We start from the raw sequence: 25,635 nt of genomic DNA, 5'->3' as shown, positions 1-25,635 counted from the left end.
GTGCCAGTGTCTCCCACATCAATCAATAGTTCTTCAGAGAGACCTTGAGAGCATCTTTGTATTGCTTTTACTGACCACCATGTGAACACTTGCCTTGTGTGAGTTCTCCATGAAATAGTATTTTAGGCAAGCATATGTTTGACATTTGAACAATGTGACCAGCCCATCAGAGTTGCAGTCTCTGCAGTAGAGTTTGAATGCTTGGCAGTTTAGTTCAAGAAAGGACCTCAGTGTTTGGTACCTTATCCTGCCAGGTGATCATCAGAATTTTCTAAGACAATTCAAATGGAAGCCATTCAGTTTCCTGGCGTGGCGCTGGTAGACTGTCCAGGTTTCACAGGCATACAACAATGAGGTCAGCACCACGGCTCTGTGGACCTTCAGTTTGATAGTCAGTCTAATACCTTTTCTCTGCCACACTTTTCTTCAGTTCCTCCCAAACACTGAGCTAGCTCTGGCAATGCATGTGTCAACCCTGTCATCAATATGTACATTCCTGGAAAGTATACTGTCAAGGTAAGTGAACTTACCCACAGCATTAAAAAACTTTTCCATTTGCTGTATGTAAGGGTGGCGTGGTGCTGGCTGATGGAGCACCCGTGTTTTCTTGGTGTTGATTGTTAGGTCAAAGTTAGCACAAGCAGTAGAGAATCAATATATACTTTGTTACAAATCTTAACTAAAATCTCACCTTCTACAGGAAGCCTTTCCCTATCTCTCTTAAGTCTAGCATCTTTCTTCTGTTTGTTATTTTCTATTCATATATATATATGAATACATATACATATATACACACATGTATACATACACATATACACACACGCACATGTATACATGCATACACATGTATATATAGCTTGTTTATACATATGTTTGCTTATTGTCTCTCCCATTAAATTGTGAGTTCCTTAAGAGCAGGGACTTTTTGTCTTTCTTTATATTCCCCAGTGCTTATTTAAGTGTCTGGCACATAGTAGGCACTTAATAAATGCATATTGATTGACAGTAAGTACTTAATAAATGCTTGTTCTCTCTCTACCTCCTGCACCCCAAGCTGAGTATAACCATAGTTAGCATGGCCCCTTTGTTACCCAGTGAGGATGAGTCTTTTTTTTATTTTAGCATTTCTTTTGTGTGTAGAAAATAAATGCCTGTTCCATAACCTGATTCATTTTATACACTAAGGACTTTTCTACTCCCCTTTTGAGAAAACCCTAACCAGGAGCCTAAACTCAAGCTTTAACGAACCAAAGAATTGAAAAAAAGGAGCATCCCTCTCCCCCATAACTTAGCTAGGCTGCCCTAGGATTGAAGCTAGTATAGTCTGGATGTTGGGATAGAGAGCAGAGGGTTTCTTTAGGAAGAGGGAGTTGTTGATTGCCCCAATCTTTTGACCCCAAGGGACGTCCTCAATGTTAAGTTTATTTTGCATGGTATCTGTGGTTAAATTGGATAGGGAATGTATAGTGAGGAAACTCCTATCAATGATAGTCATAGTTTGTGATACTTTATTTTTCCCCTTTTATTACAGATATTCCAACTTTTTCTCTGAATGTATTTCTTTAATGACCAAAGACATGCAAACATCTTCAAATTTATGTAATAGTCTTACATAAATAATCTAACATGTGTTTATGTTAATCCAATTCTTAACATTTCTTTGCTTATGATTTCAGCAAGTAATACAGAGACAGAAGTATTACCTTCACTGATTTTACTTTAAAGCCTCATTATGGCATGGAGATGACCCTCTGGAAGAACTTATACCAAGCTGCAAAGACTTCATGTTAGGGTCTGATCAGATTGTACATCTGTTTTTCAAGGACTAGGCTACTTAAGTTTCAAGAAGCTGGCAGCAGAGGGATGGAATTTTAAGCTATAACAACTGAAAACCATTTTGTAGACTATGGTAGGATTGCAAAAGGTAAGAGGGATGGAAGACACACACTGATGTAACCACAGATCTTTGAACTATTGAAAAATCTGTGATAACCTCTTCAAGGGGGATAAAAAAGTGATGATTCAGTTACTTTCTACCACGCATTCAAGTAACATAACAAAAATGATTTTAATGGAAGTGGATTGAACAATTTCAAATATCTTCTTTGATTGTTGCTTTGTATAAGTCAGGTATACTCGCTTTCATTGAGTACTATTTTGGAAAATTATATAATGTCTGTCTTTAAAAAAAGTACTTGCATGAAAAATTCAAAAACTATATATTAACATGTTTTTAGAGAAACAGTACATTAGGAAAAAGCAAAAATATACCCACACGTCTGCACCACCAACCAAAAAAAGCTTTCCTTCATCTTTGTATTCTTTCTTCATATTGTAAATATGTGTCAAGAGCTATAATTTTTCTAGACATGGAAGTAACACTAACTTTTTTTTTTAATTGCATAAACAGAGTAAAAAAATCAGCCCTTTGATCTAGCTAAATTTAAAAGTCATTTTAAGGAGATTTTTCATGCCAATCAGAAATAAATTTTAAATTAACTTTCAAAACAGAAAAGAAAATAAGCTGACAGTGCCATACTACTCTTCTATACTAGGTCATATTCTGGTTACAAAATGTCACAAAATCAATGTAACACAGAGTCTTTAACATTCCAGCTTTTCCAGAAAATCACATTCAACACTTTCCTCCAGTTGTTTCAAGATCCTTGGGCCATCTGCAAAAGGAAACTCTGCTAAGGGAGATCCTGAGCACTCCTGAGACAGATTATTTTGAGTCTTAAAAGCACAGCTCAGAGTCCTGAAGAATGGCATCAGCTGCAAGATGCTGGATATAGAATGTTGGCGTAAAAGAGGGAATTCACACTTGATAGAAGTTGTCTCATTAGTACTGTTTATCTCCTGTAAACAAACCCACAAAAGTAAGTTATTTGACTTTGTCAGGACCTCCACACTAAGAATTTAGACCACATAAAAATTTTTAGGGTATGACTTTTCATGAAAATTTAATATCAACAATAATTATGCTTCTAATTTAAGTTCTAGGGTTATGTGAAGGGCTTTCCCTCTAGTCTACTACCACCTCTGGCAATAGTCTCTGGAGAATCTCTCTTTTTCCTGGCCTTCAGACAATAAAGTGGCTTCTTAAAGATGCCACACGCTCTAGTAGAAAGAATCATAAAGTCACAGGACCTCAGAGGTTTATTTAGACAGTGTATATGCTATTATTTAGTAAAGCTCATTTTGTCAATTGTCATATGGTCAATGAGTGGTCCAGGCTTGGGATTAGAACTACTCTAAATGAGATCACTGGATTGGTTTAAGTCAGCGTAAGGTTAATGGGGAATAAGATCTTCCCCGCCCATTATTAGGCCTCATGTGGAGCTCATTAAGGGAAGCTTGCTTGCCTGTAGGAAGGCTTACATGCCTTTTGCTCATTTCTAATTAGGCATTGAGCCTATTAGCTCAAAAAGTATATATTGTGAGATGTGAGCTTTTGTTTTAGGGGGCTCAGTTATGAGAAAGTGAAAGTTGTGATTCCCTGGTAAAGACTCTGAGTGGCCATATGTTCAGGACCACCACCCCGCCTTCGGAAGTAAAGGCTCTCTCAATTCAGTGGTGGATGTAAAGCTTTGATTCAGGCAGTAAAGCCCTGTCTGTTGGTCTTTATTTCTCTTCTCTATATTTTTTCTGTTTAATTAAAGAAGATCATGGACCCCTTCTAAGTTTCTTTCCTAGTAAAGCAGATAAAAGAACCTGCACTAGCAGCTATCCTGGGTGTGCCAGTATGGTTGCTGTTACAGTTAGGTTTGGTTTAAAGAGCTTTACCGTATCTACACTGTAATTTAGAAAAAGTTCACAATATACATTTAAATTTTAAAGAACAATTTTTTGCTTACTCCATATTTTAAGGTGAGAAGTTCCAAGATTCTAACAACATGTGGTTTGCACTCTTGATGATATTCCTCTAAATCTGAGAGAATGGGAGAAGTCTTTGTATCTACTTCTGGAACAAATGCCCATTTATACCTAGAAAAAGACAAAAACATTTGGATCAAACATTACAGTTCAGAGGCCATTTCTATGTGAAAATCATGACATATCTTTCATTGGGAGGGTAGAGAGGTGAAGAAAGAAGTTCAACTTTACCCTATGGTTTGTGAATTTAGTAGGATTAATTTAGTAGGATAGTGGTCTCTTATATATTTCAAGTTATCTGAAACTTGGGTTTTATGTTATAGGAAACTTGTGTTAAGTTTTGTTTGCAATTAGTAACAAAGTTGTAGACGCTCATATATTGAAACTACAAGCAATTTAAGTGACAAAAGTAACAGCTTTCTCTAAAAAATACTACATGTACCTAACCCCTGGTAAGTGCATATAACTTACATTTGAAATAAAGGCATCTTGTCTGGTGGAAAAGAAAGTGCTGTGTCCAGGAACTTGCAGGCTGATAAATACAAGATGAGTTCATTTGGGGATATCTCACTGCCATTAGCTCCTGAAGCTCTCATTCTGTTTACTTTGCTGTTGCTTCTGCACAATTTATGATAAAGGAAATGCACATTAGAAATTCAGAAAGACCCTTTAAGTAGGATAGTTATTTAAAATTTTCCATTTCCCTAGGAAGTTTTTTTTCGGTTCACAGTTTTCATAAAATCTGAGTTGGAAGGAAACAGAGAGGTCATCTAGTTTAACCACTACCTGAAACATCAATTCCCTTGACATTTCTCAAATATGGTCATCCAGGCCCCACTTTAGACCCCTGGACTCCTAGAGAATTCACTAACTGTTAATATAGCACATTTCATTTCTGAATAGGTCTCATTTTTAGGAAGTTCTATATATAATGTAGAAATGAAACTGAAACCTATCTCTGCAACTTCTACCAAATGCTCCAATGGAGCAAAGCAGAAACATTTTAATTTTTCTTCAATACAACTACTCTTTAAATCTTTAAATATCAGAAGACAATAGTCATTGCCCACCTTCTAGGGCAGACCGCAGGGATACTGTTACTTCCATCATTTTGAACAACAGCTTTTTAATGTGTCCCAAGACTGAGTTAATATTTCTGGCTAGCAAGTCAACAAGCATTTATTAAGCACCTATGGTGTGCCAGGTATTGGGCTAAGCAGTGAGAAAGCCAAGGAATGTAAAAAGCAGCCCCTGCTTTCAGGGAGCTCACAGTCTAATGGGGGAAACAACATGCAAAAAACTATGTACAAACAAGATATATACTGGATAAACTGGAGGTGATCAACAGAGGGAAAGCACTAGATTAAAAAGACAGAATAGAATTCTTATAGAAGGTGGGATTTTAGCTGAGATTTGAAGGAAGCCATGAAATCTTGGAGACAGAGATGAGAAGAGAGACTTCCAGGCATGGGGGACAGACAATGAAAAAGTCAAGAGATGAAGTGTCTTGTTCAAAGAACAGAAAGGAGGCCAGTGTCACTGGAGATCAGAGAATATCAGGTAGGCGAGGTAAGGTATTAAGAACATTGGAATAAGTAGGAAGAGACCAAGTTATGAAAGGCTTTAAAAGCTCAACAGAGGATTTTATATTTGATCTAGGAGGCAATAGGAAGCCTCTGGAGTTATTGAATGGGGGGAAGGGTGGTGGTGGTGGTGGTGGTAATTGCATTTTAGGAAGATCACTTTGGCAGCTGGATGGAGAATGGACTGGAATAGCTAGAGAGTTGAATCAGGGAGACCAACAGAAAGTTACTGCAATGGTCCAGGCATGAGGTATTGAGGGCTTACACAAGGGTGGTAGTTGTATCAGAGTAGAGAAAGGAGGTATATGAGAGAGAGGCTGAGAAGGATAAGGACTGAGAAAAGGCCATTGGAGTTGGCAATGAAGAGATCATTCCTTGGGAACTGGATGGAACACTTTTAGAAGTTGGAAAGCTGAGAGTTAAGAAAAGAGTGAAGATACAGGTTGTAGATGGTCTTCTCAAGGAATTTAGAACCCAAATGGAAGAGAGGTATAGGATGATAGCTAGTGGCAACGGGTATTTTTAGGATGGGAAACCATGCTTGTGTTTGTTGGCTGCAAGGAAGCAACAAGTAGAAAGACTGAAGATTAGTGAGAATGGGGAAGAAAAAGGGAATGATAAAAATCAGCTGAAGAAGAAGAAATAGAATGGGATCATTTGTGCAGATAGAGAGATTTGCTTTGGTGAGGAGAATCATCTCTTCAGCTGTGATGGAAGAGACAGTGAAAGAAAATATCTGGGTTATGTGAAATGAGGAGAAATGGAGAAGAGGGAGCTCCAGGTGAATGGTCTCAATATTTTCCAGTGAAATACAAGGCAAGGTTCTCAGTTGAGAGGGTGGTGAAGGGTGGTGAAAGAGGGAGATGTAGGAGGTAGGAGAGATAAAAAGGTTTGAAAAAGCCATAGTGGTGAGTGGGATAGTGAATTTATTAGGAAGATATAAAAAAAGATTGACTTGCTACAGTAAGGCCCCAGTTGATGCTGTATAACACAAATTTGTAGCAGACCCAGTTAATATGGTTTCATGATTTTCTTTAGCTTCTTTCAGCAACACGTAGAAGTTGTCAACCATTTACCAATAGTTTGGTTCAAAGAAACAAACAGAATCAATCTTCCCCTTAACTGAAGGTTCATCTAAAGAACAAACAGAATCAAGCTGTACGTGTGCATATATATAAATATATATGTATATGTATGTATGTGTGTATGTATATGTATATATACACACACATACACACATGTATATATATATATATACACATATATAAAACACGTGCTTATTTATTCTCATTAAGTAAGAGAATCATGCATAATGGAGTCAGAAAATAATTCTGAACTCATAGGGAAACAAGCTGAAGAAGACCCTCTATATACCTAGAGCAATTCCAACTCAGGATTCCTGTGTCAACCCAAAATTATGGTCTCCATATGTATTTAGCCATAAGGTGAGAAAGGAATTTCTTAATGGGATAGGTTGTAAATATAGTAAGAGAATGTCAAGGTGTCAAATTAAATTATAGGTCCAGGATGTCTATGTTTCTTTTATCATTGACAATATACATAGCATATCATAGCATAGCATGTGTCTATAAAATACCAAGATAAGAAAAGTCCCATTATTCAAGATAGCGTCAGCTTCAAGGTGCCTTGTCCTTGGTAGTCATAAACAGAAGAATGCTCCTAGTCAGCTTCATCTGGCCTGTAGTTGCTGACACAGAAAGTGGCATTTTGGGTTTACTCAGAGAGCAAAGCAAAGCATATCTGTTATGCCAGAATACACAAAGCATTATGGTAGGTTAAGCCCAGAGTGAGCCAAAAAAATATCTTTCTCCTGATTGGCCAATCCATCCAGGTTTTGGCCCTTTCTCAGGTGATGGGAGGTGTACAAAGTGAATGCAGCATGATGGTGGGAATATTCCAGATCTGGGGCTCAGATAGGATAAAAGGATTCCTCTGGAGCAAGGGGCTCCAGAGAAGAAGACTGTGCAAAGCTGAACTGGTTCACCAAAGAGACAAGATAGGGAAAGGAGTAAAGTATGACTAGCAACCAAAGCATATCTGTTATGCCAGAATACACAAAGCATTATGGTAGGTTAAGCCCAGAGTGAGCCAAAAAAATATCTTTCTCCTGATTGGCCAATCCATCCAGGTTTTGGCCCTTTCTCAGGTGATGGGAGGTGTACAAAGTGAATGCAGCATGATGGTGGGAATATTCCAGATCTGGGGCTCAGATAGGATAAAAGGATTCCTCTGGAGCAAGGGGCTCCAGAGAAGAAGACTGTGCAAAGCTGAACTGGTTCACCAAAGAGACAAGATAGGGAAAGGAGTAAAGTATGACTAGCAACCAGTGTGATGGCCTGGGAGAGAACTGATGGTTGGGGGGACTGGAAGTGAGAATGAAGAACAGGGTTTGGGGTTTTCAGGCAAAGGGAGAGGTAAAACAACCAAAGACTGTGATCAGATAAAGGAATTTCAGAGTTCACTGGCAAGATAAAGGGTATGACCATCTCTGTACGTAGTCAAGATTGGGTGGAAGAAGAGGTCATGGAAAGTGAGTAAATTGAGGAAGTGAGAGATCAGAGTGTTTGAGGGAATATTACTATGTAGATTAAAGTAAGAGCGCTAGAGTTGGGGAGAAGAAAAAGACAGAGTCAGACACTGAACTTGTTGAGTAAAGGAGAGTGTTCCGAAGGACAGTAGACAACAGTCACCAGAATCTTGACTGGGTTGTTATGTTTGTCCTTTATTCTTGAAGAGGACCACGATATCAGGGAGATGATGACATGACTTGCAGTTGACTTTTATTTCAGTGAGGGAGGGCTGTGCAAGGTCATCACTTTCTCCTCCAGAGCCATCTGGATCTAGTGACCACATATTCATCATGACAACTAGAGATGGCCCAGGATCCAATGGAAGACCCTAGCCCTTTTAGGCTAAGGCCTTTTCAGATTCTCACTTTGAATGAGGTAACGCCCATTCAGTGAATGCAGGCCTCTTTACGAAGTAAGTCAAGGGATGTCCCCTTTAATTAGGAAAAAAAGAAAAAAAATTAAACTGGGAGGGGAAGACCTTCAGGGTTGCAGGTCAAAAGAGAAACAGTTACTACTGACATTGGCTCTGAGGCAGGAGGGCCCAAAATATAGCCCTTAAGTGGACCTTGGGCAGGGACCTATTGTGGTCCAATCTATGAGCTTCAGAATGAAATGGTTTTAAGGTTTGGTGAAAGAAAAGAGAGAGAGAGAGAGAGAGAGAGAGAGAGAGAGAGAGAGAGGAATGAAGGAAGAAAGAAAGAAAGAAAGAAAGAAAGAAAGAAAGAAAGAAAGAAAGAAAGAAAGAAAGAAAGAAAGAAAAAAGAAAGAAAGAAAAAAACAGGCTATCAAAGTTTACCTTCCTTTGGAGAGGAGAAAGAGAGGGAGAGGACAAGCTGAGTTACTGTAATAGCAATTTTGATGTGAAGATATTTCCCACCCATTGATAGGCCATGTGACCTGCTTACATCACAGGAATCCTAAGTCACATGTGGTAGGAGGAACTTGCTGAGAGGAAAAGGAGAGTGTGTCACAGGAAATGCTGAGAGCCTTTATGGCTGTTAATGGCCATTTATGATAGAGTTGAGGTAAAGAAAGTAGACCTGTGATAGCTGTACTGTGAGTTTTTGGGTAGGCCCCAGCAGGGGGTCGGAGAGGTTTTGGGATGGTGAGGCTCCGTGTTGTGATACTGTGTTTAAAGTTCCTTGCTGTTATGATAAAGTGGGCTCACTAGTTGTGGGAGCTGGTTGCCTGGTTATGGAATATGGTTATCTGGTGTCTGAATAAACGTTTTACTTCTTCTACCTTCTATACGGAGAGTCTTTCATACTTTGTGATACAGACTACATAGGCATATTCACGGTTGTTGTTGATGTTGTGTTTATTGCTTTGCTGTTAACAGTTACCCAACTGGCTGAGTCTCCATTCAGGCAGCTCAGACTGTTCGCAGGTTGTTTGTCCTTCGTTTTCAAAGAGGTCCGTGACATCAGGGAAATGATGACATGACTTGCAGTTGACTCTTATTTGAGTGAGGGAGGTTTGGGCAGGGTCACCAGCCTCACTTTCTCCTCCAGAGCCATCGGGTTCCAGTGGCCTGATATTCACCAGGATGACTGGAGATGGCCCAGGATGCAATGGGAGACCCTGGCCCTTTTAGGCTATAAATATAGATTGAACATCAGAGGAGATGTTATTGAGAGACAGGGGTAGAGAGAGAACCTGCAAGTGGCAATGGAGAACATGGAGAATTCCAATAACTCCACCATGACCGGTAAGTCAGGGGTATAAACAAAAGTGCACTAAGTTCTGGAAAGGACAGCCAGAGATGCTTGTGTCATCAGGAGGGAGTCAGGTCTAAGGCGAAAGCTAATTTGTTACATATTGAGGAAGCATTCCATTTGAACAATGGCAACTGACAGGTTCTGAATCACTGGAATGGGAAGGGGATGACAGTGAAAGTACGTTTATTATTGAGAAATAAATTCAAGTGGACTATCATTGTTCATGAGGATTTAGCCTTCCTCCTGGAGTGGTTCCAGGGCCTGAGGCAATTGTGTGTAGCTGAAAAGCAGGGAAAGTAGAAGGAGGAAGTTGCCTCAGTTGGAAACAAGGCAGCTGCTGTGGAGTTGTAGACAGACAGAGAGGATGCCTGGATCACAATGGAATGGCTGCTTAGTGAGGATAGGAAGCTTTCCTGGGTAAGTCATAGGCAAGGCAGCTGCTGTGGATTTACCAGAGGCAAGTTTAAACCCAAATCACTCTGGATCTCACAGATTGGCCAATAACACAGATTGGTCAAGATCTTAGGCTAAGCCCTACTTAGTCAGTGATTGGCTTAGAATGAATGTAAATAGCGATTGTTTCTGTTCTGTTCCAGCCAGAAACCCTGAGGGTCTTTCCCTCCCAGATCTGTTTTTTTTTTTTTTAAAAGAGGCCACTCTGCCTCATTTTTTATTAAGCCTTAATCAGTGAACTGGCATTGCCTCAGTCAAACTAAGACCTGTTAAAGACCTTAGTTTGAAAAGCTAAGGTTCCCTACTGCATCCTGGGACATCTCCAGTAGTCCTGATCTATATTTGGCCATTGGACCCAGATGGCTCCTCAGAAGAAAGTGAGGCTGGTGACTGCACACCCTCTCTCACTTAAATCCATGCCATGTCATGGCATCATCACCTCCCTGCTGTCATGGTCCTCTTCTTCAAGACTGAAGGACAAAGCAGCAACAATCTGAGACTGGAGAGAAATACACTATCTAATATTAAGCTTACTTAAGTACTTAAATGGGTTGGAAGGTGGCGCAGTGGATAGAGTGCCAGGCCTGCTGTCAGGAAGACTCATATTCCTGGGTTCAAATCTGGCCTCGGACACTTACTAGCATGTGTGACCATGGGCAAGTCACTTAGCCCTGTTTGCCTCAGTTTCCTCATTTGTGAAAAGAGCTGGAGAAGGAAATGGTAAACCACTTCAGTATCTTTACCAAGAAAACCCCAAATGGGGTCACAGAGAGTCAGACATGACTGAAAAACGACTGAACAGCAACTAGCATGAATCGGTACCAGCCCTCATGTCCAGGCTCCTTATTACTTTCTTCTAATGCCCAAGACTGCTAGACCTTGATAAGAACCCTATAAAACACATCAGATTTTACTGATTTAGGGGAGAGGGTACTCCATTCCCTCCAGGGTCCCAAATGCTATCCAGGTTCCCAGTGGACTGTACTCTGTCTATTCTCCCTGATAACCCTGATGGGGTGCTTGTGCTTGGACCCTAGCCCTTGAACTACATCTCTCCCCAGCCCAAAGACCCTACCTCTGGCAATAACTCATAAGGGGGTCCTATTCAGGCAAACTATTTCTCCCTGTTACAAGAACAAATTGATCTCTGTAGAATTTTCCTTGTATGAATACAACTATCTTGTACCAGCAGAACTATCATGTACTGATTCCCACAGTTACCATATGCGATCCAGAGATCAAACTATAGAAGTCATCTCCTAAAGCTATCTTGTTACAGATGTAGATGTACGGACATACAGACGCTTTAGAAGTACCCCCCACCCCAGTAGTGAATGACACCTGTGCCCAAGGTACAGAAACTGTATGTCCACCACCTAATTAGCACGCTTGACACACAATTCACTGTACCTTTCATATATAAGCTTTAGCATCACTCCTGTTAGGTTGCTGGTTCCCTAAAAGAGCTCTGCCCACTAGATAACTACACAATAAACCTTTTGCCACTTGACTGGAAGACTGAGTCTGTGAATTCTTTCCAGACAACTCCACCCTGAACCTCAGTATTTTGGGGTCCCTGCACCCTTAAGACCGCATCAGCCCCTCCAATTTGTGACTATGTCCCCCCTCAACAAATCTGGTTTGCTTTACTCTTTTGTGTGCTCCGTGCTTCTTTGTACTGGGGTTTTGGTATTCTAAATCTTCTGACTATGCATTAAGACAACAGACGAGATATATACCTTTTTGCTAGACACATTTTTATTGTTTGCTGATTATAACTAAACTTACATTCCATTAAAATCCCTAGGTCTTTTCCACATTTTCTACTGCCTAATCATGTCTACTGTACGTGTGCAATTGATATTCTTAACCTAAGAGTGAGACTTTACTTTTATCCCTAGCAAATTTTCTCTAAGAATGGCTTAGAAGAAATTCTGCCACTTGCATTTGGCCATGTCCCTCAATAAAAATTTTCTACCATTAAAAAAATTTTAACCTATATCCAGTTTAGAAATAAATTAGTGTTCCATGGAAGATGAATGCATTTTAAGAAATGCATTAATAAAATTTCATAGTGTTAGATCTGGCCCATTGTTTTAGCTTAAGAACCTTATGAATACAAATCTGGTAAGCAAACCATCTATATCTTTATTTCAGTCACTGATTTAGAAGAATAATAAACAGAAAAAGTAAAAAGCAGAACCCTGCAGAACTCTACCAGACTGGTCATCAGTCTTTCAACCATAACTCCTTGGCTCCAAATTATTAAGTTCAACCGATCCACTTGAGTGGCCTATCATCCAGGGAAAAGCTCTTTACATCATTCACTAGTACAGCAAATTCTACAAGAGGTCTTGCTGAAGTCTAGGAATATAAATGCATGGTATTTTCTGGATCTATCAGTACAACAACCTTGCCAGTAACTGGTCCCTTGAAAAATATTTTAGACTGTTATAGTTAAGATTAGACTATACTGTTATTTAAAATTATGTTCATTAATATAATTGAAACATTATTTTCTCATGCCCAAATTTCAGCCAAACTGGCCTACTTGCTGTTATTCACACAAAACATTCCCTTTTCTATTTCCATGCTTTTGCCCAGACCATCCCCTATTCCTGGAATGCTCCCCCTCTTTTATCTTTGTCCCATAGATTCTCTAGCTTTTTTCAAAGCACACCTCAGATGCCACCTTCCCAGAGGAGGCCATTCATGGATTTCTCAGCTCTTGGTACTCTGCCATTCCCTCCTATAATTATTTTGCACATGTCTCATATGTGCTTAATCTAAGTATATAGATTTTTTTTTCCTCCCAGCGAAATGTAAGCTCCTTGAAGGCAGGGAATATTTTATTTTTATCGTTGTCCGCAGTGTTTAGCACAGTGTCTGGCACTAGCAGACATTTAATAAATGCTTTTTTAAAATGGAATCGAACATTATAGTACCATTTTTTCAACTGGTAGACTCTATGCCAGTAGCAAGTGTCGTGTACCTTCTTGGTATAATAAGAAAATTTTAATATATTTACAAGGTTGCATGCTTGTAGACATATTAAAATAACTTGTTTCTATGGCACCTTTTATTCTTCTATTATTCAGAGACCTAGGAAGAAGAAATAAGACCAGACTGACTAGTGTGTGTAAGTACACAGCTACAAAGACATTTATAAATGCTTACTTTGAAGATTCATTCCTCTGAATTAGATCATCTTCAAATTGTATAAATGTCTGAATCTTAAAAAAGAAAACATACCTTTTAGTGACTTTTTAAAAGCACATATAAACCCCAATTGCCTTGCCTTCCCCCCTCCAAAAAAGAAAGAAAGAAAAGCACCATATAGTTGTCGCAGTCTTTAAAAAAATTACACATATATGGCAGCAAGTATTTGGTGATTAAACATGATAAAGTGTTAATTTGTTTAAATACCTTACTTTTTGGCTCTTCAGGAATCCTAATCAATTAATGATCAACATATGTCCTTTCTCTAATTTAATAACCATGAAAAGAAAGTCTTATGAATTTGTGATAAAAATACTTTGTTAAAATGAAACAAAGTCAGTTTTTGAAAAATGTCATATTATAGTCATTTTCTAGAGAAAGAAAACAAGAGAGGAGAAAAGACCAGAGACTAAAAGTGTTGTGCCAGCTAGGCTATTACTACTTCTGTCTCATTCCTCTCAGATAAATAGCTCTTGAAACCCTTGGCCCATTTTTTTCCCTTAAAATCCTTTGCTTAAGGGATGCCCATCAATTGGGGAATGGCTGAACAAGCTGTGGTATATGAAGGTGATGGAATACTACTGTGCCATAAGAAATGGGGAAGATGCAGACTTCATAACAACCTGGAAAAACCTACACGACATAATGCTGAGTGAGCGGAGCAGAGCCAGGAGAACATTGTGCACAGCCACAGATATGTGGATTCCGTGAGGACCAACCCTGACATACTGCGCTTCTCTCAGCAACCTAAAGGGGCAAGGACAACTCCAGGGGACTCACGATGGAGAATGCTATCTTCATTCAGAGAAGGAACTGCGAAGTTTGAATACAGACTGAGGCACACTACATGCTCGCCTTTTCTGCTTCTCTTTTGTTTTTGGTTTTGGGGTTTGGTTTTTTTTGTTTTTTTTTTTTGGTTCTGTTTCTTCTTTCTCATGATTCATTCCATTGGTCAAAATTCTTCTCCACGACTTGACTAGAGCATAAATTAATTCAATGCGAAGTTATACATGACAGTTATATGAGACTTCATGCCGTCTTGGGGAGGGAGGGGGGAGGAAGGGGAGAAAAACTGGAACTCAAAACTATGTAGAACCGTGTGTGGTAAACTAAAAATAAATAAAGAAAAAAAAAATCCTTTGCTTATGTTGGTAAAAATCCTTCACACTTCTTTTCAGGGGCTTTCCCATTACAATCTACCTGAGATTAGCTCCTCTCTCTTTGACCCAAGCTTGTATTTTTAAGACAAATGTTTTTGCTCACCAATTCAGTGACCATTATTGGCCACAATGAAGTCAGATGTTGAGGAGATATTCTTAGCAGCAAAACTCTGAAAAAGAGGAACATCTGAGCAGCAACTATGGATGTCTGTCCAACTCTGAGATTCTCTGTCAGTCGTTCTGGGGAAAAATTATTAATATATCAGAAAAATATGAATAAAAATAAATGTTTTTGTTGCTGGAGCCCAAGGGCTTGCTGTTAACCTGGATAATAATATGTTGAAGCTAATAAATTAAGGGTGTACTAAATCTCGAGGTTAAAAATAACTTCTGAACCATGGGAAGCTAAGAATAAGGTGCTGAATTTTAGTCTTGGATCTTGGGGGTAGAGGGAAGGGAGTCTTTCCCAAATGAGGAACCGAGAGACCCAGTTATCTAGATGAAGGAACCCAAGGAGGAGAGGTGGTTATTTTGGAGGACACAAAGATAAGGAATATGGAACTCTGAAAGAAGAAGCAAGACCATATGAAATCACCAGAAAACCTAGTGAGCAAAAAGGAGGAACTAGCCAGACCATTGTCTGAACTGAGCCTGTGCAGGGGTGATGAACAACTAAGGTAGATCCTGCAGAAGGATTGTACAAATGTTTTCAGAGAGGGCCAAGTCAAAAATGGTGCCTGTGTCACAAGATGGGGAAAGAAGAGGAAATGGCTAAAATATACATTATGAATTTCCACTTTGGTGAGGAGGATTGGGAAGGGACAAGATTCTGGCTATAATGGCACAGTAAGTCTGTTCCATCACAGCCTACAAAAGGAGCAAAATATGCTTCAAGTTTCCAGCTAGAATCCAGGTTCCTCTATGCAGAGGAGTTAGAGTGACTGTACGACATCAAGGTTCCAAACAGGGAGGAGAGGCTAAAGAAATAACTGTTTTCTTCTTTATTTAATTTACGTGTTGGAAAAATAAAAATTCTAGTTTTTCTGTACTTAAGTATAATAAAAAGTAATCCTAACAAACTAACATACTTAACATTTTCTTAAATTAGTTTCATACAAAGTTAGATTTTATATTGGCACTTTGGATGGAAAGGAAAATGCTTTGCTGTCCCCTTCTCAGTTAGCTACTCATTTCCCACTCTTCCAAGATGGTATCATCTGAGGAGAGGTGTGATCACTGCTGTTCTGACCCATGCTGTGGTCTGTGGGTAACCACAAACATTCTTTTCCCTCCTGGAACTGTGACCAAGGTTACACATGCTTCCCTGTGGTCACATGCTCTAATGTGCTGGTGTTCCTCCTTGCCTTGGCACTATGATGAAGAACTGTGTACGGGCAGTGTGACTGAGTGCTGTACCCAGTGCCAGAAAAGTGTCCCCTGTATTCTCCTTCTTACTATATATCTGACCCCCTTACTCTTTGTGGGCTCAGACCTCCAGAAGCTGCTGCTGCCAATCCAGTGGCCTGCTGCTGTCTTGCTGGGGCACTGCACTCCACTCTCACTCCAGTAAGAAAGACCTTTCCTGCTGGCCTTCTAAGTTATCTTGAGCTGGAAAATGGTTTCACCTCCTTTTGTTGGTTCTGCCACTCCAGAATTAGTTTTGAGGCATTATTTTAAAGGAATTTAGGGGAGCTTAGCCTTGATTCCATCACCTTGTCTCTGCTTTTCCACTTCTCCCCATCATCCATTTTTAAATATTTGACTCCTCCACTTACACATTTCTTTCTCTAGCCACTCTCACAAACTTGACAAAATCAACGAATAATCTTTTTAATTAGGAGAGAGATCTCATACCCTTCTCAGTTCAGGGCCACAGGAGGCATCTCTATTGGATCAGAGCCCATTTCTACTAAAATAACCTGTTTCTATTAAAACCAGAGCCCAAGCTTTCTGTCTCTCTTGAACTACAAGGAAGCCATCATTTTTTGTTTTAGAAATTCTTTATTTATATAAGTTTGTGACATGAAGAAATTTCTATAAGTAAAAGCTGCAGATTTAAGCAAACTTATCTTTAGCTTAGCTAACCAAGTTCCTTACGGTATCTGCTGTTCTCACTGCAGTGATAATTCCTTCCTCTCAGAAACATAGATACCTCTTGGACCTGTTTAAATGCTTTACTGTTTTGTAAAATTCTCCATAATTCTACTCACATGCCTTTCTATATAGTTTCTGCTACTCCTGGGGTTGGTAACTCTCTCCTTGGCACTAAGCTTTTGCTGATTTAGACATCAACAACTCTATCCATTTTAGACCTCATCGGTCATCTAGAACAAATTTTTACATCTTATGTGTTTGACTGTATGTGCTGGGGAAAGGATATGCTGTATTCTTTCGTTTTATTGACAAATCTTGATGGATCCCAGAGTACTTGGGGGGACTGAATGGTGTACGTTTTATAGGTGGTCCTAGTTTCATTTCTCTCTTCTAGTAGCTGGTTAAGTGGAGCTAGGTTGTAAGTGAAGAAATATTAAAAGAAATGAAAAATCAGTCAGTGGTACTTAGAAAGTATCCGTGTATTGGGTGCTGGGACATACTGGCTTGGCAATGGATGTTGACTATGGATCCAACAAGTGATATAACTCACTGAAAGAGGATAGCAAGATATGAAAAACAGTTTATTTTGTATATGGTCAGACTTTTCATTCCTAGTTCATCTCTTTGCCTAAGTCATAGGATTTCTTTAGTATTCTAACTTCCTCAAATCAGTAGATTGGCATGGCTCTAACTTCCAGATCTTCCAGTCTTCTATCTGACCATATCCCCCAAATCTACTGCTTTCCGCTGGTCTCAGATGACTCTGGAGGAGACAGCAAAGCTAATGACTTTGCACAGCTCTGCCTCAGTCAGATCCAACCCATGAGCAAGTCAAGACATCATGCTTGTGATGTCATTGGTCCTCTTTGAGAACAAAGCACGAACAACAAAAACAACATTGTGCCTGGCACCCAGGAGATCCTATGCAGTACTAAGTAACTGTTTAGCGGCTTAGTTCTCAGAACCCACATGAGTATTTTAGCATCAGGGTCAAGTCAGACAAAGGTCATGCACAGAGAAGTGAGTTAAATATGTATAAAATCCTAAGTAGAAATCTATGATGAAAAAGCAGTCATGTTTGCATGACTTCACATGTATAATAGGCATCATATAGCTTGCCTTCTCAATGGGGAAAGCCTGAAAGGAAGAGCAGAATTTGGAACTCAAAATGTAAAGGAAAAAAAAACCCAAATGCTATAAATAAATAATTTGTGTTTTTGTCAAAGAATGTTAAGGGGTCCTCTGAGCTTGTATTTTTTTCGAGTTGCCATATTTTTTAGAAACAGTGGACCTAGAGTATGCAGGAGGCACTGAACATGTCAAGGACGAATTCAAACCCCACCCCTACCCTGAGATGACATAATTTGTAATGTTTGCACCCCAAGCTGGACTCCCTGTGTGTCCTTGGGAGTCAAGACAGGTGCCAGTCAGTGTGCATTAGGTTGAAAATCTACTTGTGTCGCTGGGACCTTGTAGATAAGCAGTTCCCAAGGGAAAAGAATGCTGCTTTTGCCATCTTAATTTTTCATGATTTTTCCTCTCCTCCATTCAGGTGGAGATTTCTATTTCTCCTCCTCTCTTTGTCATCATTTCATAAATATCCAAGCTTCTATTCAGATTGTGAACTCTTTGCGCTTGCTTAGTTCCACATACATATTCACTTCTCTTGTAATAAACGTAGTTTTCATGTAAGGTTCATGAAATTATGATTTCCTGTTGACATTTTGAAAAGGAAGAGGTAGTTGAGGATAATACACCTACACACACCTCTGTTGTCACCACATTGCTCTCAAAGTTCAAGGGTGTTGAAAAACCATTGAAACAAAACCAATCTTTTTCTTCCTTCCTGTTTAAATAGTTTTTGCTTCTGAGATAAAGGAAAGGAAAGTCATCTGAGAAGCAGCTAGGAGAAGTAAGTCCCCAGGAACACTACAGGATATCTAGACTGCTGAAGTATAGGCTACTTAGCTGAGAGGACGTCTAAGCCACTGTGGCCAGGAGCAAGGGGGGAGCTCAACTATTTTTTGGCCATCAGGATAAGCAATACACAGGGGTTTTGAAAAACCTTGGTGGCTCTGATATTTAGCTCAACTAAGTCTAAGGATAAACAAAACTCAAATTGCTTAGTCTCTGTAGTTTTTCCACAATATCTGGTCTCTGTAGCCCTCTTTATTATTTGTGTAAGGATATGGTTTTGCTTCTTAAGAGATTTTCTTACTGCAAGTGATAATCTTCCTCCCTCTGGGAAATGTAAATGGAACTGGTATGTAGATTATATGCATGCATATACACATTTATACATAGCCATATTAATAAATAATACTTTTTTTTTTGCTTGTTAGGATTTTTGTGTGGTAATTTATTTTCCCTCTCCATGGGACCTGGGGTAATATTCCCAAGGAAAAAAAACCATAAGTATCTCTACATATTCTGTTATTCTTTAGTAGAGAAAAGAATCTAAGGTCATTTTTCTGGCATTTGCTAGATAACCATATAGCATCATAGATAAGACCCTCCACATCCCCTATGTTAGCTGACCTTGAGTAAATCAGAGAATATTCCACTTTTATCCTCTCATATATTCCAGAATACATTTTATCCAAAGATCCTAAATCATAGTTCCTTAAGCAGAGGTGGCACATTATGACATCAACCACCATCTTGGAACCTCTAAAAAAGGAGGTAGCATGAATCAGAAAGAGAGAAACTCTCCTCTACAAAAATAAAAAGCTGGGAAGCTATGGTTGGAGCTGCCATATTATGCCAATCTGGAACTAACATACTACCGCATTAATTTAGAAGAGGATTTGGATGAGGTCAGTAACCCACTCCTGTGTCCAGCCCTCCTGAGGCCTCAGTTGGTCACATCTAATATCCGTTGTTAAATTTCCTTTGGAAATGTAAGTCTTGCATGCAAGGCTTTTCCCTTCCTTCTCTAGTATGGAACTAGGATGCCACATAATCATTCACATGGAGAAACATCGCACTGAATGAAGGAAATGAAATGGGTTGGAGAAATTCATCAAATTTCCTCTTCCTTAAACTAAAGAAACTACTTTCTTAATTGCTGTGTTGAGTATCTAATTTAAGGTCAAAATGAAGATTCAATCCTTCTGGTCATCTCTGCTGTTCTCATCTGTCATCAGGAGATAGTCTCCAGATACTGATGTGCTAGATGTGCTAAGTTCCATACCAGTCCGAACTTAGACCAGCCTAGTCTCAGGTTTGAATCTCTTTCTACACCGAGATAGCCCATAGAACCTAACATCATAGACAGGCTCCTTCCTGTATCTAACCTTGAATAAATCAGGGAACATACCAGTCCCATATTCTCATTCCTCTCAAGAAATTACTGTGCCCACAAATCTCAAAGTGTAACAGATAACATCTTGATCTTTATCAATCACTAGTCTAGAGCCATTGCAAAGGAGAGAGAATCTCTGATGCATGTCAGAGATGGTGCTTTTCCTATACAAAAAAGCAAAAGCTGATAAACCATTGTTGAAGCTACCACACCACTCCTCTCTGGGGAACAAATTTGGATGTAGATTTGAAAGCCCACAGGACCCCTCTTCTTACTCCACCTGGAGGTGAAGAATATCCTTTAATACAAATTTGGAAGGCTTATTCCTTCAGACTCAAATCTTGGGCTTAGATTTCCCTTTTTCCCTTCCTAGTACCTTCTCTTATGGGAAGTTATGTGGTAACACACATAACCCCTCATTTGGAGATGAATTTGTACCGAATGAATGAATTTTAAAGGGTAGGGGAAACGTCAAGTCTCCTCATTTTCAAATCTTTCCAACCCTAGGATCCCTTATTTCATGCAATGAGTGGCTCAAACCAAAATTAAAGTCGTTCTCTACAGAAAAACTAGCATTCTTACCTTGGATCAACGGAAGGTAGAGATGATACTGATCAACATCTCCACTGAAGATGGCAAACGCTTGGCGCTTTAGAAGCATGGCTTTCTGCTCAAAACTTGAAAACAATTTTAAAGAACTGCTTTGCATATCTAAAATGAACATGACAAATAACCAATACTTAGGGAAGCAATTTCCTGGTGAGGCAAGTTATATCATGTCATCGATAGCAGTAGAATTAGTAATAGCATCAGTGCAAAACCATAATTCAGTTAAACAAAGGCACATGCCTACCATATCTTTATTTATTGAGAGGTAGTTGGGGAGGATATAAGGACAGTATTAAATTCTCAGAAGTTTTGTTATTCTGAGAACATTACTACCTAAAGTTTCTTTTCAAGCTGAATATTATGAACTTTCTAAACACAGCTAAGTTGGGACATTTCAAGTCTGAGAAATGAAGAAAATGTCAAAGTAGTCTAGTCAATTAGGCTAGAATCTCTAAAAAATATATTACGCTTTTTAGTTTAGGCTTGGTTATAAAAAATTTAAGTAAAGATTCTAGAATTGGAGGCAAGATCCTATGTGTAAAACATTAAAAAAAATCTTTGAATAACATTATACTTACTCATTAAATCTTTAAACATTGTTTTTTCATGTGTCAGAAGATGGTCAATAATGGACCTCCAACTAAAGATGATAAAATAATAAGATTAAATGTAAAGCTGAGAATCTAATTAGAAGCATCAAAAATATTAATTTAAAACTTTTCCAAGTAAGATTAGTGAAGATACAAAGAAAAATAACATTTGTGAATAAAAAAAACAAAGCAAAAGTCACTCATTCTTTAAGACTATCAAACGGACAGAAAAGGCATTAGTTAAATTAAACCAAAGAAAAGAACATATGATTGGTAAATTTTTAGATTATTATTTAGATTATTAACTCTTGTCTTTTTCTGGAGCTTCCACCTTCATCCTCTTTATGATGCTTTTGCTTATTATAAAGCACAGAACTGGCGGTGCAGTTCCACTTGCCAGTGGTCTCTAAGGTTTCTTCCAGTTATAAGTGCAAGACGATTATATAGAAGACTATTTTAAAAGAGTCATTGAGACCCTAGAGGGAGGTCACAGGAGAGTTTAAAAGGATCTCAGAGACTAAAATACCCTGGAATATCATAGTTCTTCCTACACATGGCATCAAAAGCTAGATGGAAACTTGAAGGATTCCCTTTTACCAGATAATTTCAATTTATGTTGAATTTATTTGGTAGGTGTATTTCTTCCTCTTATGACTGAAGTCAAATCAACAATGTAGTGTTCCAGGTGCAAACTTCAGGCTGCCTTGTAACTTCCTCTCTTTAAAGCCACCTGCTATTCTGAGACTGACAAACATTCAGCTTTTTTTAAAATTCACTAATGGAGAACTATCACTTTTCTAGATGTGGGATGCCTGGAAGGAGTCAGAAAGGAGTGGATGAGGTTGGAGTAAGAGGTGAGATCATTAACATAAAAACCTACCTACTATATAAATAACAACAAAATATTGTGTGGATGAGAGACAAAATATGCTCTAAATATTATAATTACTAGTGAGCCAAATATCATGGTGACCAAAATTAAAACATTCTTTAGGAATAAAATGTTCTCCCCAATGGGACGAAATAACCCCTTCAGATAATAAAATAACTCTCATGCTATGAAAAACCAAATTTATTTTGTTAATTACAAGCAGCATGTTACAATTTTGGATTTATTTACTTTTAGTAGATATCACATTTATAGATGAGGTTTTCTTATCACTGATGAGATTATTTTGATTTAAAAGCAGTTATGGTATATTACATTTAGAAAAACATTTCTTACTGAACACAAGAAGTATCCATCTGAAAAAAACCAGGGTCCAAATATAACTCCAGGACTTCTTTTTTCCAGGCTCGTTTTGTGTAGGCATAACTACTCAGGGAGCTGAGTAGCTGGGCACCAGCTCGGAAGCTAGGGGTGTTGTAAGTACTACATGGGGGAGGGTGGGGAGAGGAAGAAAGGGAAAAAGATTGAGTTCAAAGACTTTCTGGAGAACAACAATTGATATATTTATCCACCCCTCCCCATAGCTATATTTTCATCCAAATTTGGAAGGCATGGTCGGGGATGGGGGGAGAAAGAAGAGAAAGAATCATCTTACCTGTGATTTCGTAAATAAGGAAAAACATAATACAGCAAACGGGAAATTAATGGCACAGCTTTCTCCTTCTCATCACTACGATAAATCACATCCAAGAGACATGCTACGATCTTAAGAAAAAAAAAAACAGCAAAAGGAACAAAGCTCCTACCACACATCCCAGAAATCTGTCATCTAAGACATTCTAACTGTAAAATTTCCAAGTATGACTTTCTGTCAATATTTTCAGTGTGATACAGTGAAAAGAGCAAAAGTCCTGAAGAAATCACTGCACTTGTATGGACCTCTAATTCCTCATCTGCAAAATGAATGGGCTAGATTTGCCCTTGTTTGTCTTCATTCTTGAAAAGGATCATGACATCAGGAAGGTGATACCATGACTTGCAAGTGAATTGAATTTAAGTGAGGGAGGGCTGTGCAAAGTCACCAGCCTCACTTTCTCGTCCTAAGTCTTCTGGGTCTGGTGGCAAGAGAGAGATCAGGATGACTAGAGATGGCTCTGGATGTAGTGGGAGACCTTGGACTTTTTAAGCTAAGGCCTTTAACAAGTCTCAGTTTGACTGAAGCAGTGATTAAGGCTAGGCAAGAAATGAACCAAGGAATGGCCCATTTTAGCTGATCAAAAAAAAAAATCAGTCTGGGAGGGGAAGACCCACAGGGTTTGTGGCCAAAACAGAAACAATTACTATTTACATTCACTCTGAGCCAAGGGACCCAAACAATGACCATGTGGGGCTTGGCCTGGGGCCTACTGCTGGTCAATCAAAGAGAGCCAGAGAGATGTGGGTTTAAGGGGGAGGGAGGGATACTGTTTAAAGTCCCTTTTCAATTCTAATATTCTCCCTTTTCAATTCTAATATTCTGTGATAATCTAGGTTACTTTTGAGGCTGCAAAGAAAATACTGATTTTACTTGACTGATTCAGGGATTTATGATAGTGTTCCATGGAACTTTAACATTTTGTTTGATCAGAATAAAGATATCATGAGAAAATTTCATTGATATTAAAGACTGGCAAAGGGTGGGTCACTCAGGAACCAAAACAACCATGGCATTGGCCACAAACTACCATCCCCGTGCTGCAGTGGGGGCCAAACCTAGTATTAGGTATTTTTTTAAGATCGTAGATTTAGAGCTGGCAGGTTTTCCTTTGAATCATATAAATCTATGAGCTGAAAGAGACATAGAAGCATTCTGGTTCAAATTTCACAGTTAAGTAGGTTAAGTAACTTTTCCAGTGTCACACAGAGTAATGATTGTTTGAGGTGAGGTTTGAACTTGTGTGGAATGAGTGAAGACCTCTCATAAAAGGGGACAAATTAAATAAATAGAAATAAGTAGGATAGTGAGTCCCATTTCTCTAATTAGATATTTTCCTTTCTGTAAAGCCATTTCTCTACTTCTCTCCTTTCTATAAGCCAAGCTAGTGACCATAATGCCCCCGAGAATAAAAATAGGACACAGGATGCTCACATCCTGTGTATTTACCTAATGGCGAGAGGCCTGAAAGAATGGTTGAGGTGAATAAGTCAGCAACCATAAAATCCTCTGAGAGTAAGGATAGGACACAGGATGCTCACCTCCTGTGTATTGACCCCAGGATAAGGGACCCTCGGCTCAGAAGAAGAATAGATGAAAAGCCGGAAAGCCAGGGGCAAGGTAGACATGAAAGACCAGTTAGGTATGAATGATGGGAGACAAAATGTAAGGGTGCTGGGGGATATCCGTCACAGATGTAAGGGTGATGGGAGGCATCTGTTGCAGAAGCAAGGGTGGTGGGAAAGGCTAGATTGCCACAGATGTGAAGATGAGGTAACCAACAACTGGCCTCTGCCTGTCACAGATAACCAAACCATTTGTTCATTGTCATTGTCATTAAGATAGATTTATCATTTCAGATGGATGGGAGAATGGGATAAGAATGGTGGGAAGGTTACGTCCATCACTTGCTTGTCAAAAATAATTAAAACTTTGTTCTTTGCCATTGTCCCTGGGATAGATTTATCGCATCCAGATTGTACCCTCAAAGCTTACGTCTTCAAGCCAAGAGGAAGGAGGTTGGGAGGGGGAATTGCAGTTAGGGACCTATATAAATACCCCAGTTCTCTGTGTCCAGTGCGCTCTGACACTGAGAGGTGCCTGGAGTTGCCCTTTCCGCAGGATCGTGAATAAATTTTCCTTTCTACTTTCACCTTGAGATGCCTCTGTTTTAATTCTTGGATTTGTAAATCTGTACCACGCAAACTCAAGTCCTCTGACTCCGGAAAGCCAGGGCTCATTCCATTCTACCGTGTTGCCTCTCCTGCCACAAGTTTGAGAGAGTTATACCCTTTGTAGACTATTCTGTAGTCCTATTCTGGTGTCTCTCACATCATTTCTTTCTTAAAGACTATGCCTCAAACTCTTGATCTACATCTTGCTACTGAAGCCAGATGGCTCTGGAGGAGAAAGTGAGGCTGGTGACTTTACACAGCCCTCCCTCACTTAAATCCAATTCACTTGCAAGTCATGGCATCCCCTTCCTGATGTCATGGTCCTTTTCAAGAATGAAGACAAACAACCACAACCACCTCAAGTTACAGATCCACTTATCCTCTAATATTTTTCTTCACAAGTTCCCCCTCTATTCTGTTCCAAAATTTTCTCTTTATCCTGGGAGTATTCCATAACCCAGGCAAACATTTTAAAGGTTCCACCAATTGTTGCAAAGCATTGTATGGTCAAATTAGCTTGGCAACCTCTAATTTAGGACAATCAGCCCCACTCTTCTCTAAAAAAAGATTCATACTGAGAAATCAAATGTCTTTACCTCTGCGAGGAGTGAGAGAGCATGCACACTGTACACTGAGGGGGCAGATGCAGATACCATTGATGAGGGTGCTGCTGCTGCATCT

The 25,635-nt window shown here is 39.2% G+C and overlaps 1 protein-coding gene across 1 annotated transcript in view; it reads right to left on the bottom strand.

Annotated features, from left to right (window-relative positions):
• Window positions 1-2,202: 2,202 nt before the first annotated feature.
• Window positions 2,203-25,635, bottom strand: part of DOP1B (DOP1 leucine zipper like protein B) — a 135,048-nt gene continuing 111,615 nt past the window's right edge. Inside the window, exons 28-37 of the mRNA XM_036744782.1 lie at window positions 25,551-25,633; window positions 22,742-22,851; window positions 22,423-22,569; window positions 21,186-21,247; window positions 20,581-20,709; window positions 14,704-14,840; window positions 13,399-13,454; window positions 4,348-4,494; window positions 3,858-3,987; window positions 2,203-2,859 (exon numbers count right to left, since the gene is read on the bottom strand). Of these exons, the coding sequence (XP_036600677.1) occupies window positions 2,605-2,859; window positions 3,858-3,987; window positions 4,348-4,494; window positions 13,399-13,454; window positions 14,704-14,840; window positions 20,581-20,709; window positions 21,186-21,247; window positions 22,423-22,569; window positions 22,742-22,851; window positions 25,551-25,633 (1,256 nt within the window). The 3' untranslated portion in view covers window positions 2,203-2,604. The remainder of the gene's footprint in view (window positions 2,860-3,857; window positions 3,988-4,347; window positions 4,495-13,398; window positions 13,455-14,703; window positions 14,841-20,580; window positions 20,710-21,185; window positions 21,248-22,422; window positions 22,570-22,741; window positions 22,852-25,550; window positions 25,634-25,635) is intronic.

Source organism: Trichosurus vulpecula, chromosome 2 (assembly GCF_011100635.1).
Source record: "Trichosurus vulpecula isolate mTriVul1 chromosome 2, mTriVul1.pri, whole genome shotgun sequence".
NCBI lineage: Eukaryota > Metazoa > Chordata > Mammalia > Diprotodontia > Phalangeridae > Trichosurus > Trichosurus vulpecula.
Note: the sequence above shows the minus strand (reverse complement) of the source record. Positions and strands in the feature narration are given on the sequence as shown.